General features: G+C 45.5%; 1 protein-coding gene across 2 annotated transcripts in view; it reads left to right on the top strand.

The window, feature by feature from the left end:
• LOC136851247 (PC-esterase domain-containing protein 1B-like) overlaps positions 1-12083 on the top strand; it is a 157346-nt gene that overhangs the window by 32055 nt on the left and 113208 nt on the right. For both annotated transcript variants that reach the window (XM_067125204.1, XM_067125203.1), the window contains exon 2: positions 8926-9025. In XM_067125204.1, coding sequence (XP_066981305.1) covers positions 8947-9025 — 79 coding nt within the window. In that variant the 5' untranslated portion in view covers positions 8926-8946. The remainder of the gene's footprint in view (positions 1-8925; positions 9026-12083) is intronic.

Raw genomic sequence — 12083 nt, 5'->3', positions numbered from 1 at the left:
AAAAGTGAACCACGAATGGTCCTCCACCCGGAAGTCAATGGAAAGGCTGTTCGATTCATGGGGGCTCCCAGCACCGGTCCATTCACACGCCGCACAACAGAAAACCTCAGGCCTCTGTTCAGTCATGCCGGACTCCATGGGTCCACTGGGCGAGGACACGCTCCAGGACCCGTGGGACAACCTCGACGCCTGTGCTCTTTTCCTCCTGTTTCTGTTTCGATCTGGCAGTGATCAGCCAGGTGATGATCACTCTGAATTTCAGAATGATTCTGGTGGTGCCAAACGCAGGTCATTTGGTATCCTGACCTGCTAGCCCTCCTTTCCGAGGCGCCGAGAGAGAGACCCGCTCCCCGGCCCAACCTGCTGTGTCAACCCCACATAGAGCGGTATCACCTGGTAGTGCAGTCCCTGTGTCTTCACGGCTGGAGGTTATCCACCATCTCCTGCAAGCGAGAGGCTTTCTGCGTCGCGCAGCAACAGAGATGGCCAGATACCTCAGACGATCCTCCATAGCGGTATACCAGGGAAAGTGGTCCATCTTCTGTGGTTGGTGTCGTGGACGGGGTATCTCTCTAGCCGGAGCTACTGTTCAGCAGGTCGTGGACTTCCTCGTCTTTCTTCGCCGAGAGAAGCTTCTCTCCATTTCAGCTGTAAAAGGCTACCGGGCCGCACGCGACCTAGTCTTGCAGCTGAAAGGTGTAGATATCTCCTCGTCCTTTAAGATTTCCCTCCTGATGAGAAGCTTCGAAAGGTCTTGCCCACCCAGGGATCTCAGGCCCCCTGCATGGGATGTGACTCTAATTTTAAGGAGCCTGACTCATGCACTGTACGCCAGTTTCTTACGAGAGTCGTCGGACAGGGATCTCACCCTCAAGACCATCTTCTTGCTGGCCCTGCATCAGTGAAGAGAGTTGGCGAACTGCACGGGATTTTCCTTTGATGCCAACACCTAGGGATGGGGATCAGTTATGCTCGATTTCGTCCTGGATTTCAGGAGTCTTTCATGTCCCCTCCTAGAGGACTTTGTTGGTAATGATCCAGATGAGATGTTACTGTGTCCTGTTAGGAGTGTTGTATGCTTATCTGAAGAGTACTCGGGCATTCTCCGCCTGGAGGTCGACCACTCTTCGTTAGTACTGGCTCCCACTCAAGGAAGAAGTGTCCAAGAACACATCCTCTTTCAAGCTTCTTGAGATGATGAGAGCGTATTATGCTGCTGAGAAGACGAAAACCCGTACGCTTTTCATCCGAGAGCTCACGAAGTCAGCAGCACTGGTCAGTCCCTTGCATTCCGGAAGAACCTGTTGGTCCCACAGGTTTTGAAGGCAGGCGTGTTGTCCCAACAGACTACCTTTACTTCCTTCTACCTTCGGGATGTTGCACACAAGTCCTTGGACACTTTTTCCTTGGGTCCCATGGTGGCTGCTCAACTAGTTGTGTAGCTTACCCCAATAACAGGACAGGTTATGCTCACTTAAGATGTACGGTTGTGATTGGGAGGAATGATTGTGAATGACTGACTTCATCCTTCTCCTCATCTCGACTCTTCCTACAGGCAGTGGGAGCGGACGGATTTACACGCTAGATCTGGCGGTCGATGCAGGTAAGCACTCAACTAGAGCTTCCATTTTGTTTCCATCCAGGATTATAGAAGCAACCCCACTCCTTCTCCTTGCAAGGGGGTGAAGGAGACCATGACAATAAGACAAACCCAATGCTTGTGATTGCCTTAATGTCACTGACTTAAAGTTCTTCCTAGCCTACTTTGCATGGACTGACGCTTCCCCTTTCATGCAAAGGGACCCAGAAGTGTGACAATTGATCTCGCTTTTCTTACAACTTGATCATTTTGTCAGAGGCAGTTTTCCCTTCCTCGCTCTATCGAGCAAGAAGGGAAGACAGGTGGTGAAATTCCAAACAAGTTCATAGAGACTCACTCAGATTCCTCCCTCCAACCAGTGAGTCTTCCTAATGTAAAGGACTGACAATTTGTATACCATGTCGGAACAAGTTACGATTTTTTTTGAGTAAATTGTATTTTTCCTAACTATACAAACCTGAGGTCCTTTACATTACATTTCATGCCCACTTCATGCCACCCCTCAGTCTGATACCTGGACCGAAAGGCAAATTGGAATGTTTACATCTGGGCAGGCAGTACTCCCGCCTCCCGGACAGTAGTTAACTGCCTAACCACCTTGTTCGAAAGTTCAACGGCTGGTTCCAGCTGTGCTGAAAGTAATTCCTAATGTAAAGGACCTCAGGTTTGTATAGTTAGGAAAAATACATTTGTTCATGACACTTACCTGACAGATATATATATAGCTGTATTCTCCGAAAGGGACCGACAGAAATTCAAAAACTTACGGCACACGCAGATGGGCCAGGTGGTTAGTACCCATTCCCGCCGCTGGGAGGCGGGCATCAGGAACCATTCCCATTTTCTCTATTCAGATTTTCTGTCGCCGGTATTGTCACCACCTGGCTGTCAATACCTCCACAGTTGGATTTCGTAGTTTTCCACTCAAGTATTCTGATTGTCTTTGGTTTTTTGACTTTGGCTTTGTGGATAGGCATACGCTTCTTTGGACTGTTTTGATTTTGGTTTTGGCTTTTCCTTGAACAAGATGTCTGGATCTAGTTCTGCTAGTTTCAGGGTGTGTGTTGTGAAGGAGTGTAAGGTGAGGCTACCGAAAGCTTCGGTAGACCCTCACACAGTATGCATGAGATGTAGAGGGCATGTCTGTATGTTGGATGATCGCTGCAAGGAGTGTGAATCGCTAGTTCGATTCTGATTGAAGGCCACGATTCTACGCTTCGCAGTTGAGCGTGATCGTAAGGAGGTCTTCCTCCAGAGTGTCGGTAGGTGGAGTCAGGGTATTAATTTATCTCCTGTTAACCCTACTAATGCTTCTCCTTCCTGTAGAGTCGCCTTCTAACCCTGTGGGTTGGCGCTCATGGAAGGTACGGTCTCGCGCAGATTTTGAACTCCATCTGCACTTGGAGTCTGCGTTGGCGAACAAAGTGCAGTGAAGTGTAGTGATCCCCAGTGTTGTGGAGGGGGGCGTCAGATCGGCCCTCAATGCCCCAGGCCTAGACCTCCGCCGAACCCCAGGACTTAGGAATGGGCATGTCGAAAGTCGCAAGAGGGTTACGGGGACCCCCACCGATCTGCTACGTGCCCCTTCCGCAGGCCTTGTTGACGCTCTCCAGGCTGCTATGATCGTTTCGCGCCGCTGATCCTTGGCGATTGCTTTTCGTCCTCCGAGGTGTCCTCTCCATCAAGGGGTCTCGGTTGGACTCTCGTCCTTCAAGAGAGCCGCGTTGAAGAGGACGCTTCTCCTCTTCTTCTCGTGCCTTGGAATCTTCTCCGACTGGCTGCGAGACGGCCGCAGGAAGAGGACCAGGATTTTTCGAGGAGGACGTTGCTGAACGCCCGGCACTAAGAAGAGAGCTCTGTCGCCTGGTAGAAGGAGGAGGACGCTCTCTCTTCTTCATAAGAGCAGCCCTTCTCCTGAGAGGGCTTCCTCCTTCTCAAGCCGCCTGATCCAAGATATGCAGCGTGCAAAGCAGCTTCCTTCGCTGCTAAGGAGAAGGAGCCTCGTGGCGCCGCAAGGATTTGTCGCTGCCAGTTAAAAAGATCTAAGAGGTCTCCTCTTCTCTTCGCTCGTCTCTCTCCCCGCGGTTTCTCGTAGTCGCCCTCATCGCTCATGGATCATCACCTCTCCTGTCTGCTGCGACTCGCTGGTTGATCAGGACGCCTTGCAGCCAGGCTTGCCGCTAGTAAGAAAGCCCACGCAAGACGCCTTTTCTTGCCTCTCCTCCTGCTTCTCGCCTCGTTTTGATCGCTCGCAGGACGCTCCCGACGCTTCGTTATTCCCCGACCTGCACGACGCCAGGACTCGCCAAGAGCGCCCGGCGCTCGCCGGCCAGACTCTCGCCAGGACGCCCGGGCAGCCAGAGACAGGACGCTCTTCAGGACGCCGGGCTGCTTGTGTTGCACGCCGACGCCGTCAGACGCCTCAGGACGCCCTGTACGAGTTGTTCCGGATTTTTCATGCTTCTTCCCACTTCAGAAGAGTGTCTCTGGGCCGAATTGGACCCAAAGGTCTTTGTCTCTCTCTAGCCCCGAAGACTTCTTCCTGTTGCCTCCTGTTTAAGAGGCTGATTTGTCTCAGGAGTCGGACTGCAGAACAAGAACAGCCCCTCTTTCGTCTTTTTCTCCGACTACCGGGTTTTGGCTAGCATGCTTAAGGAGCTTTTTCTGGGATAAATTTCAGTTTCTGCCCTCTTCCCTCCTTCTCGCAGTTAGCTTCTTCAAGGTGAGGAAATCGCCCGGCTTCCTGCCAAAATGAAGACTTCTCTGGCTATTTGGGGAAAAGCTCTCAAGAGAGTCAATGCGTGGATGGAAGATAGAAGTCTCTGCTGAAAATCTTCCTTCGCTCTTCCGTCTAGATTGTGCGGTTGGAATGTGGTATGAGACGGGAGGAAATTGGCTCAAGAGTTCCTTCTTCCCTCTCAAGGTGATTTTACAGCCTCGCTGATGCTTCAAGGAGGTCTCTTCTTCGGCGAAGGTGTCTTGGACTTTTCTGGAGACCGACCACCATCTGAAAGGCCTTTTCAAGTCTATGGAGGTTTTAACTTTCTGACTGGTGCTTGGGGGCCTGGACTCATGTGAACTGTGAGTGTCCGGATTCTATTTCTGGGGGGGAGTTGTCCAGGTACTGTCGCACGGACAAGGTCAGGGATGGCGTTTGATGAACTGGCTTTCTCATTTGGTACAACCCTCCTAAAAGAAGAGAGGGATTTGTACTGCAATTTCGCTGCCAAGTCGGTTTCTCCTGTTCAGAGGGCTGAGTTACTTTTTGCCCCTCTTTCTAGCCATCTCTTCCCCCAGCCGCTTGTCAAGGATCTCGCCTCCAGCCTTAAGGAGAAGGCTACTCAGGATCTCCTTGCTCAGTCTTCCAGGACGTCCTAGTGTCCCTCTCTAATGCCTGCAAAGGACTCTCCGAAGAGACAGAAGCCCTTCTCGTGGGAGATCTTCCTCCCTTCCAGGACCACAGGAAGAGGTCTCCGAGAGGCGGAGCCCCTTCTCTTCCCAAAGGGGCAAGAAGTGACTTTTCTCACCTCCAGACACCAGTAGGAGCCAGGCTTCTCCTGTTTTCGGAAGCCTGGAAAGTAAGAGGGGCGGATTCCTGGTCCCTCAAGGTAATCAAAAAAGGTTACAGGATCCCGTTCCTCGAAAACCCCCCCCTGTCCTCTACTCCCAGATCTGTCGCTTCTTACCGTCTGAGAAGCAACAGATCCTTTTATTCAAGGAAGAAAATGATCCAGAAGAGGGCCATAGAGCGAAACCGGATCTGAGTCTCCAGGTTTTTACAATCGTCCCTTCCGGTTCCAAAACAGTCAGGGGTGGAGACCAGTCCTGACGTCAGCAGACTGAACAACTTGTCGTCAAAGAGAAAGTTCAAAATGGAGACGCCCAGTCGGGTTATCACGCACTGCGACCAGGCGATTGGATGGTCTCTCTCTCTAATTCGGCAGGACGCCAGATTTTCATGTCCCCATTCATCCTCAGTCGAGAAAGTATTTGAGGTTTGTCCTGGGGGGAAGAGTGTACCAGTTCAGAGCTCTCTGTTTCGGACTGAGTACAGCTCCTATGGTATTCACAGTCCTGATGAGGAACGTTGCCCGGCATAAGGATATCGCTCTATCTGGACGACTGGCTCATCCGAGCCACATCGGAACAAAGGTGTCTGGAGGACTTGCATTCAACTTTGAAACTGACAAAGTCCCTGGGACTTCTTGTGAATTTAGAGAAGTCGCATCTGATCCCCTCTCAGTCCATTCTTTATCTGGGGATTCGGATGGATTCAGCGGGTTTTCGAGCCTTTCCATCCCAGGAACGTCAGCAGCACTGCTTTGTAAAAGTTTCGGCCTTCATGGGGAAAGAAACATGCTCGGTGAGGGAATGGATGAGTCTGCTGGGGACCATTTCCATCACTGGAGAAGTTTGAGCCTCCTGGGAGGTTGCATCTCAGACCCCTACAGTTCTTCTTGTGGACAACTGGAAGAACAAGGAGGACTTAGACGTATCTCCTCAGGATCTCTCTCTGTCAAGGACCATCTTCGGTGGTGGTTTGATCCTTTAAAGTTGGCAGAAGGGGTCTCTCTATCTTCAGAGCCCTGACCTAGTGTTGTTTTCCTCCGACGGCCCATGTCGGGATGGGAGCAACACTAGGGGAGGAAGCAACAGCACCGGAAAAGGGGGAACAGGTGTCCTGGCACATAAATCTAAAAGAACTGAAAGGATTTTCCTGGGTTCTTCAGTTCTCTCAAGATCAAGGTCGGGTGATTCAAGTCAACTCCGACAACACCACGGCCCTGGCGTACCTCAAGAAACAGGGAGGTACTCATTCTCGGTCCCTGTTCTTGATCGCCAAGGAGATCCTGCTATGGGCACATTCTCGCCGGGTGACGATTCTCACTCGTTTTGTAGCAGGGGTCGAGAATGTACGCGCGGACCTTCTCAGCTCCATTAAACAGCTGCTGCCAACAGAATGGACTCTGAACGCATAGCGTGTCAGATCTTTGAAGCTTTGGGGACGCCCCCTGGTGGACGTTTTCGCAACTTCATGACTGGCTGCCTCCCTTTACTGCTCTCCAGTTCTCGACCCGGGAGCCCCTAGCAATAGATGCCTTTCTCTGGGATCAGCGTCTAGATCTGTACGCCTTCCCCCATTCAAGACTCTTGGGAAGTCGTCAGAAGTTTGTAGCCCCAGAAGGGGGACGAGAAATGACTTTAATCGCTCCTTTTTGGCCTTCAGCAGAGTGGTTCAGAGGTCATGTCTCTCGTAGGACTTTCCAAGAACGCTTCCTTTGAGAACAGATCTTCTCAACAACCCCACTTCGAGGTACTCACAAAAATCTTCCTGCTCTGGAGTCTGACTGCACAGACTATCGAGAAGTTGCTCAGAGCGAGAGGTTTTTCTAGACCAGTGGCTAAGGCGATCGCTAACACCAGGAGCCTTCCAGCCGCAGTGTACCAGTCTAAGTGGGTTTCATTTTCAGAAGTGGTGTAAACTTCAGGAATTCTCCACCACGACCTCTCTATCCCAGATATGGACTTCTTTTATCTGAGAAAGGATTTGAACTCGGCAGTCCCTACCATCAAAGGCTATAGGAGTGTGCTTGTCAACGGTCTTCAGGCATAGAGGCCTGAACTGTCGGACAAAGACCTTCATGATCTTCTTAGGTCTTTTGAGACGTCTAAGGTAGCCTCCCTGGGTTACCTTCTGTGAATTTAGATGTAGTTCAAAATCTCTCTGATGTCGTGAAGAGAGGTTTCAACCTTACATTCTGCTTCCTTCAAAGATGTAACCAAGAAAGCTATTTTCCTAACTGCTCTGGCGACGGCTTAAGAGAGTTAGTGAACTAATCAAGCGTTCAGCAAGATTATAGGTTTCAGAGGCCCTGATGCTGTCTGTTCTCTGAGCCCTATTTTTCTTGCAAAGAATGAGAACCCGTCTTCCCCTTGGCCCAGGTCCTTCGAAATTAAGGGCTTGACGAACATCACTGGACAAGAACCTGAGAGAACCCTGTGTCCTATCAGGGCTCTAAAATTTTATTTGCAGAGGACCCAGGATTGTAGAGGTCCTTCTAGCAATCTTTGGTGCTCCGTTAAGAGGCCTGATATACCTCTCTCGAAAAATGCCCTGGCGTTCTTTCTACGAAGCACCATCATAGACGCCCATTCCAGTGTGCTAGACGAAGATTTGAGAACTTTGAAGGTTAAGGCTCACGAAGTGAGAGCCATTGCTACCTCAGTGGCCTTCCAGAAAAACCAGTCTCTCAATGACATTCTGGGTGCCACTTTTTGGCGAAGCAATTCGGTCTTTGCTTCTCATTATCTCACAGAAGTGAAGACGTCCTATGAGAATTGCTGTGTGCTGGGACCTTACGTTTCCGCAAATACGATCTTGGGAACAGAAAGCGACTCTCATCCTCTCCTTTAGTTTTGTTTTGGTGTGTTTTTAAATATTTTTGTGTTGTTTTTATGGTCGTTGGGTCTCCACCAGTGGTGGTCGCCCCAGTCCTTAGTTTATGTTAACCTTTTTGACGTAACTAGGCTTGGTCAGGTGGTTGTTAGTTTGTCGCTTACCCCTCAAAGTAAGGTCATATGGTCTAGTCACATTGTGGTCTCGCCCCGTTGACAGATCATCTAGATTCCACCAGCTTTATAGGTCTCTACCTCGCTGGAGTTTTCTAGTAAAGCAGAAGCAGGCTTGGGTGACAGTAATCACGAAGTCAGCAATGCTAACAGGTAAGGAACCAAGGCGTCAGTCGCCTACATAGTTTTGTTTCCTAAATCCTATTCTGTCTCTTCCCACCTCCAATGGTGGGATTCAGCTATATATATATATCTGTCAGGTAAGTGTCATGAACAAAATGATATTTTTATGATAAAATAAAGTTTGTTCATACTTACCTGGCAGATATATATAATCATAGTACCCGCCCTCCTCCCCTCAGGAGACAGTAGTTCTAGTTTCTAGAAAATCTGAATAGAAAATGGGAATGGTTCCTGATGCCCGCCTCCCAGCGGCGGGAATGGGTACTAACCACCTGGCCCATCTGCGTGTGCCGTAAGTTTTTGAATTTCTGTCAGTCCCTTTCGGAGAATACAGCTATATATATATCTGCCAGGTAAGTATGAACAAACTTTATTTTATCATAAAAATATCATGTTTACTTTCAAAAATTGTTATTTTAAATGTATGATACTGTTCAAGACTGTAGGCGTGCTTTGACATATATAGGCACTTATGGGAGTGGTTGTGGTATGGAAGTGAAAATTTACTAAAGCTCATACCATAATGTAAGCTTATCTGAGACATATTTCAAACCACCAACATTCTGTTCTAGGTTGCTGAGAGCTTGAATGACATGGCATGTGACATCTTTAGAACTGATGATGTTAAGAAGCTGTTAAGGAGGAGGGGGGTTCTTTTTATAGGAGACTCAAGTAAGTTTTTCAGTTTAATTCACTGGTGTACTTTTGAAAATGCTTTTTAAATTTTTTTCCCACACAAACACAAACCTCAGTTCTTTACATTATTATTATTATTATTATTATTATTATTATTATTATTATTATTATTATTTTATTATTTTATTATTATTATTATTATTATTATTATTATTATTATTATTATTATTATTATTATTATTCAGATGAACCCTATTCATATGAAACAAGCCCACAGGGACCATTGACTTGAAATTCAGGCTTCCGAAGTATATGGTGCTCATTAGGAAGTAAGAGAAGGTAAAGGGAAATATAGAAAGAAAAGATCTCGCTCATTAAAAAGTAAAAGTAGATTAATAAGTAGATAAAAATGTATTAAAATGCAAGGAGAATAGCAATAGGGTAGTAATGCATTGCATCTTTGCATGAACTTCTGAAGTTCAAATTGCATGACATCCTCAGAGAGACTGCTCCACAGTCCAACGGGTGAGGAATAAAGGATCTATGGAACTGAGAAGCTCAACAACGAGGCACATTTGCTGCATTGGTGCTGCTGTTCAGCAAATCTGGTTGCTCTCGACAGGAAAAGGGGATCAGGGATCAATTGTGAATATGAAAGATTTCTGTTAAAATACAATTGTTCCTACACAGTATACAAACCCTCGGTCCTGTAAATAAGGATTTTATATAAGTAACTTACCAAGTAATTACATAGTTATTACTTCACTCTATATGGCAGCTTGAATTCAAAATTTCGCTGGTAACACTTTGTACGTCTTTGTAGGCGGCCAGTTCCCCCCACTAGCGGGAATATTAGGAATGACTGTAGCAGATAACCTCAATCTGTTCCTGCCGTTCTTGGTTGAACACCAAGTATGGTGGCAGCTTTATTCATTATTTTCTGGATGTAATATCTGGAATTCTGTGGTGTACACATCCACTGGAACATGTAATAGTAACCTTCATGAGATCTCAGGATGAGTTTTTTCCTTGTTTTTGTTATTAAGTTGATTCATTATCAGAATTTTTGTCTAAAAGTCTTTTGTTAACATCTAGGCTTGTGAGCCGCCGATAATAACTCTGCCCTTAAGTAATCCTCGTATGTGTTGCACCATTCCTTTGAGCTGAATCTTTTGCATTATGTTTTGTTTACTGAGTCAAGATTACTTGCAAGTCTTTGGTATAATTTTGCCTTGAAATTAATTTTCGAATGGTGTTTTCCTGGCATAGACACCCGCAAGCCGCCGACATAATTGCTTTGAAAGTAATTCTTCAGTGTTTCGTAGTTCTTTTAGGCTAATCCAGGCAAAACTTTTTTGCCTTGGCTACTTGCCCTCAAATGTAATTCTTACATCTTAGACAGATTAATTGCAAGCCTTCAGTATAATTTTGCCTTAAAATTAGTTTTCAAATGGTGTTTTCTGGGCATAGGCACTTGCTAGCTGCCGATTATTTGCCTTAACGTAATTCTTGAATGATAACGTAATTCTTGAATGTTACATTATTCTTTTAGGCTAACTCAGACAAACTTTTTTTTTCCCTAGGCTACTTGCAAGCAGCCGATGTAGTTTTGCCCTAAAAGTAATTCTTGCATCTTATGCTATTCCTTTAGTCCAAATTTTTACATCAGTGGGGTTTACAGGGCGTAGACTGTTCACAAGTCATCATTATATAATTACCTTAAAAGTAATTCTTGGATGTTTTTTCATTCCTTTAGGCCAAAGTTTTGCATTTTATGTTTGTTTACCAAACCTAGTACAGTAAACGCCCCGTACTTGTGGTCTCACAATTCACGGACTCTCCTATTCGCAGATTTCTCTATGGAACGTATACACACATTATTTGCTGAAAATTCACCCATTCACGGTATTTTTCACTGAGAAATATTCACTAATCACTGTATTTTCATCTCATTTTCATGACTAATTGTGATAAAACTATTAAAATGCTCAGGTAGTGCTCAAGTTACGATAATTCGCCTTAACGATAATTTGATTTTGCAGTGAGGTAAGCAATTAATACCAATACGACAATATTTATAAAATATTTTGAAATTTCGCGCGGGTGCAGGCAGCAGTGTACAATCAGGCGGTAAGAGACCAAATTACAATACACCAACTTCTTTTCCTCCATCTCTGTATCCCATCTTTTAGTTAAAAGCAAAAGTGAATGATAAAAGTACTGTTAATAACGTTATACTCTTGCATAAATGCTTACAGCCATAAACAACCGACCGAGAAACACTTGTTTTGGTTATCACCAAACTAGATAACAAGAGACCGTTTTCCTTGTATTTACCATCGTACAGTAATAAATAATTACCATAGTTATAGTATAAATGACGTTGAGTAGAATAGGACTGATATATTTTTACATTATACCCTTATTCAGTATGGATAAAAATCGACAAGGAAGTATACTGCGAAATTTGAGCAGCAAGTTGTAGCTGAAGCTGAGAAAACAATGTTCAAGCTGCTAATGGCTATAAATTATCGTGCATCGGCAACATGGATGAAACTCGAGTGTAATTAAAATTGGAGGGAAAGTATTTTAATCAAAACTACTGGGCATGAAAGAACACATTACTGTTATTTTTATGCCGATAAACTATAAAAACATAAAGCTCGTATTATGATGAAATCAGATGAAAATAGTGAACGGAATCTTCATTTTTTTGACACTAAACCAACATGCCCCCAACACCCAATGTCATCTCTTAGCAAAAAAAATAGCTAAATTAATTTCACAACGAGACGTATTTAAGTTATATTTCGACTTAAAAACACTTCGTATAACAAAAAATAACCTTGCCCCAAATAAATAAAGTATCTGGAGATTCATTTACACTAACTAAAAGCAAGGAAAGCGCTCTGAACTGAGTTAAATACGGCGGAATGAACTCATCGTGTAATTGATTTCCAAACCAAGACATTGATCGCTATGATCGCAACTTATAATACAAAAGTAATATAAGAATATATACAATATTATTGGATACAGTGAATTAAGGCTTTACATTTTAAAAGATCGTTATGTTGATGTTTGTATAATACAA

This window comes from Macrobrachium rosenbergii, chromosome 23, assembly GCF_040412425.1.
Source record: "Macrobrachium rosenbergii isolate ZJJX-2024 chromosome 23, ASM4041242v1, whole genome shotgun sequence".
NCBI lineage: Eukaryota > Metazoa > Arthropoda > Malacostraca > Decapoda > Palaemonidae > Macrobrachium > Macrobrachium rosenbergii.
The sequence above is the reverse complement of the archived record's forward strand: the minus strand, read 5'-3'. Positions and strand labels throughout refer to the sequence as shown.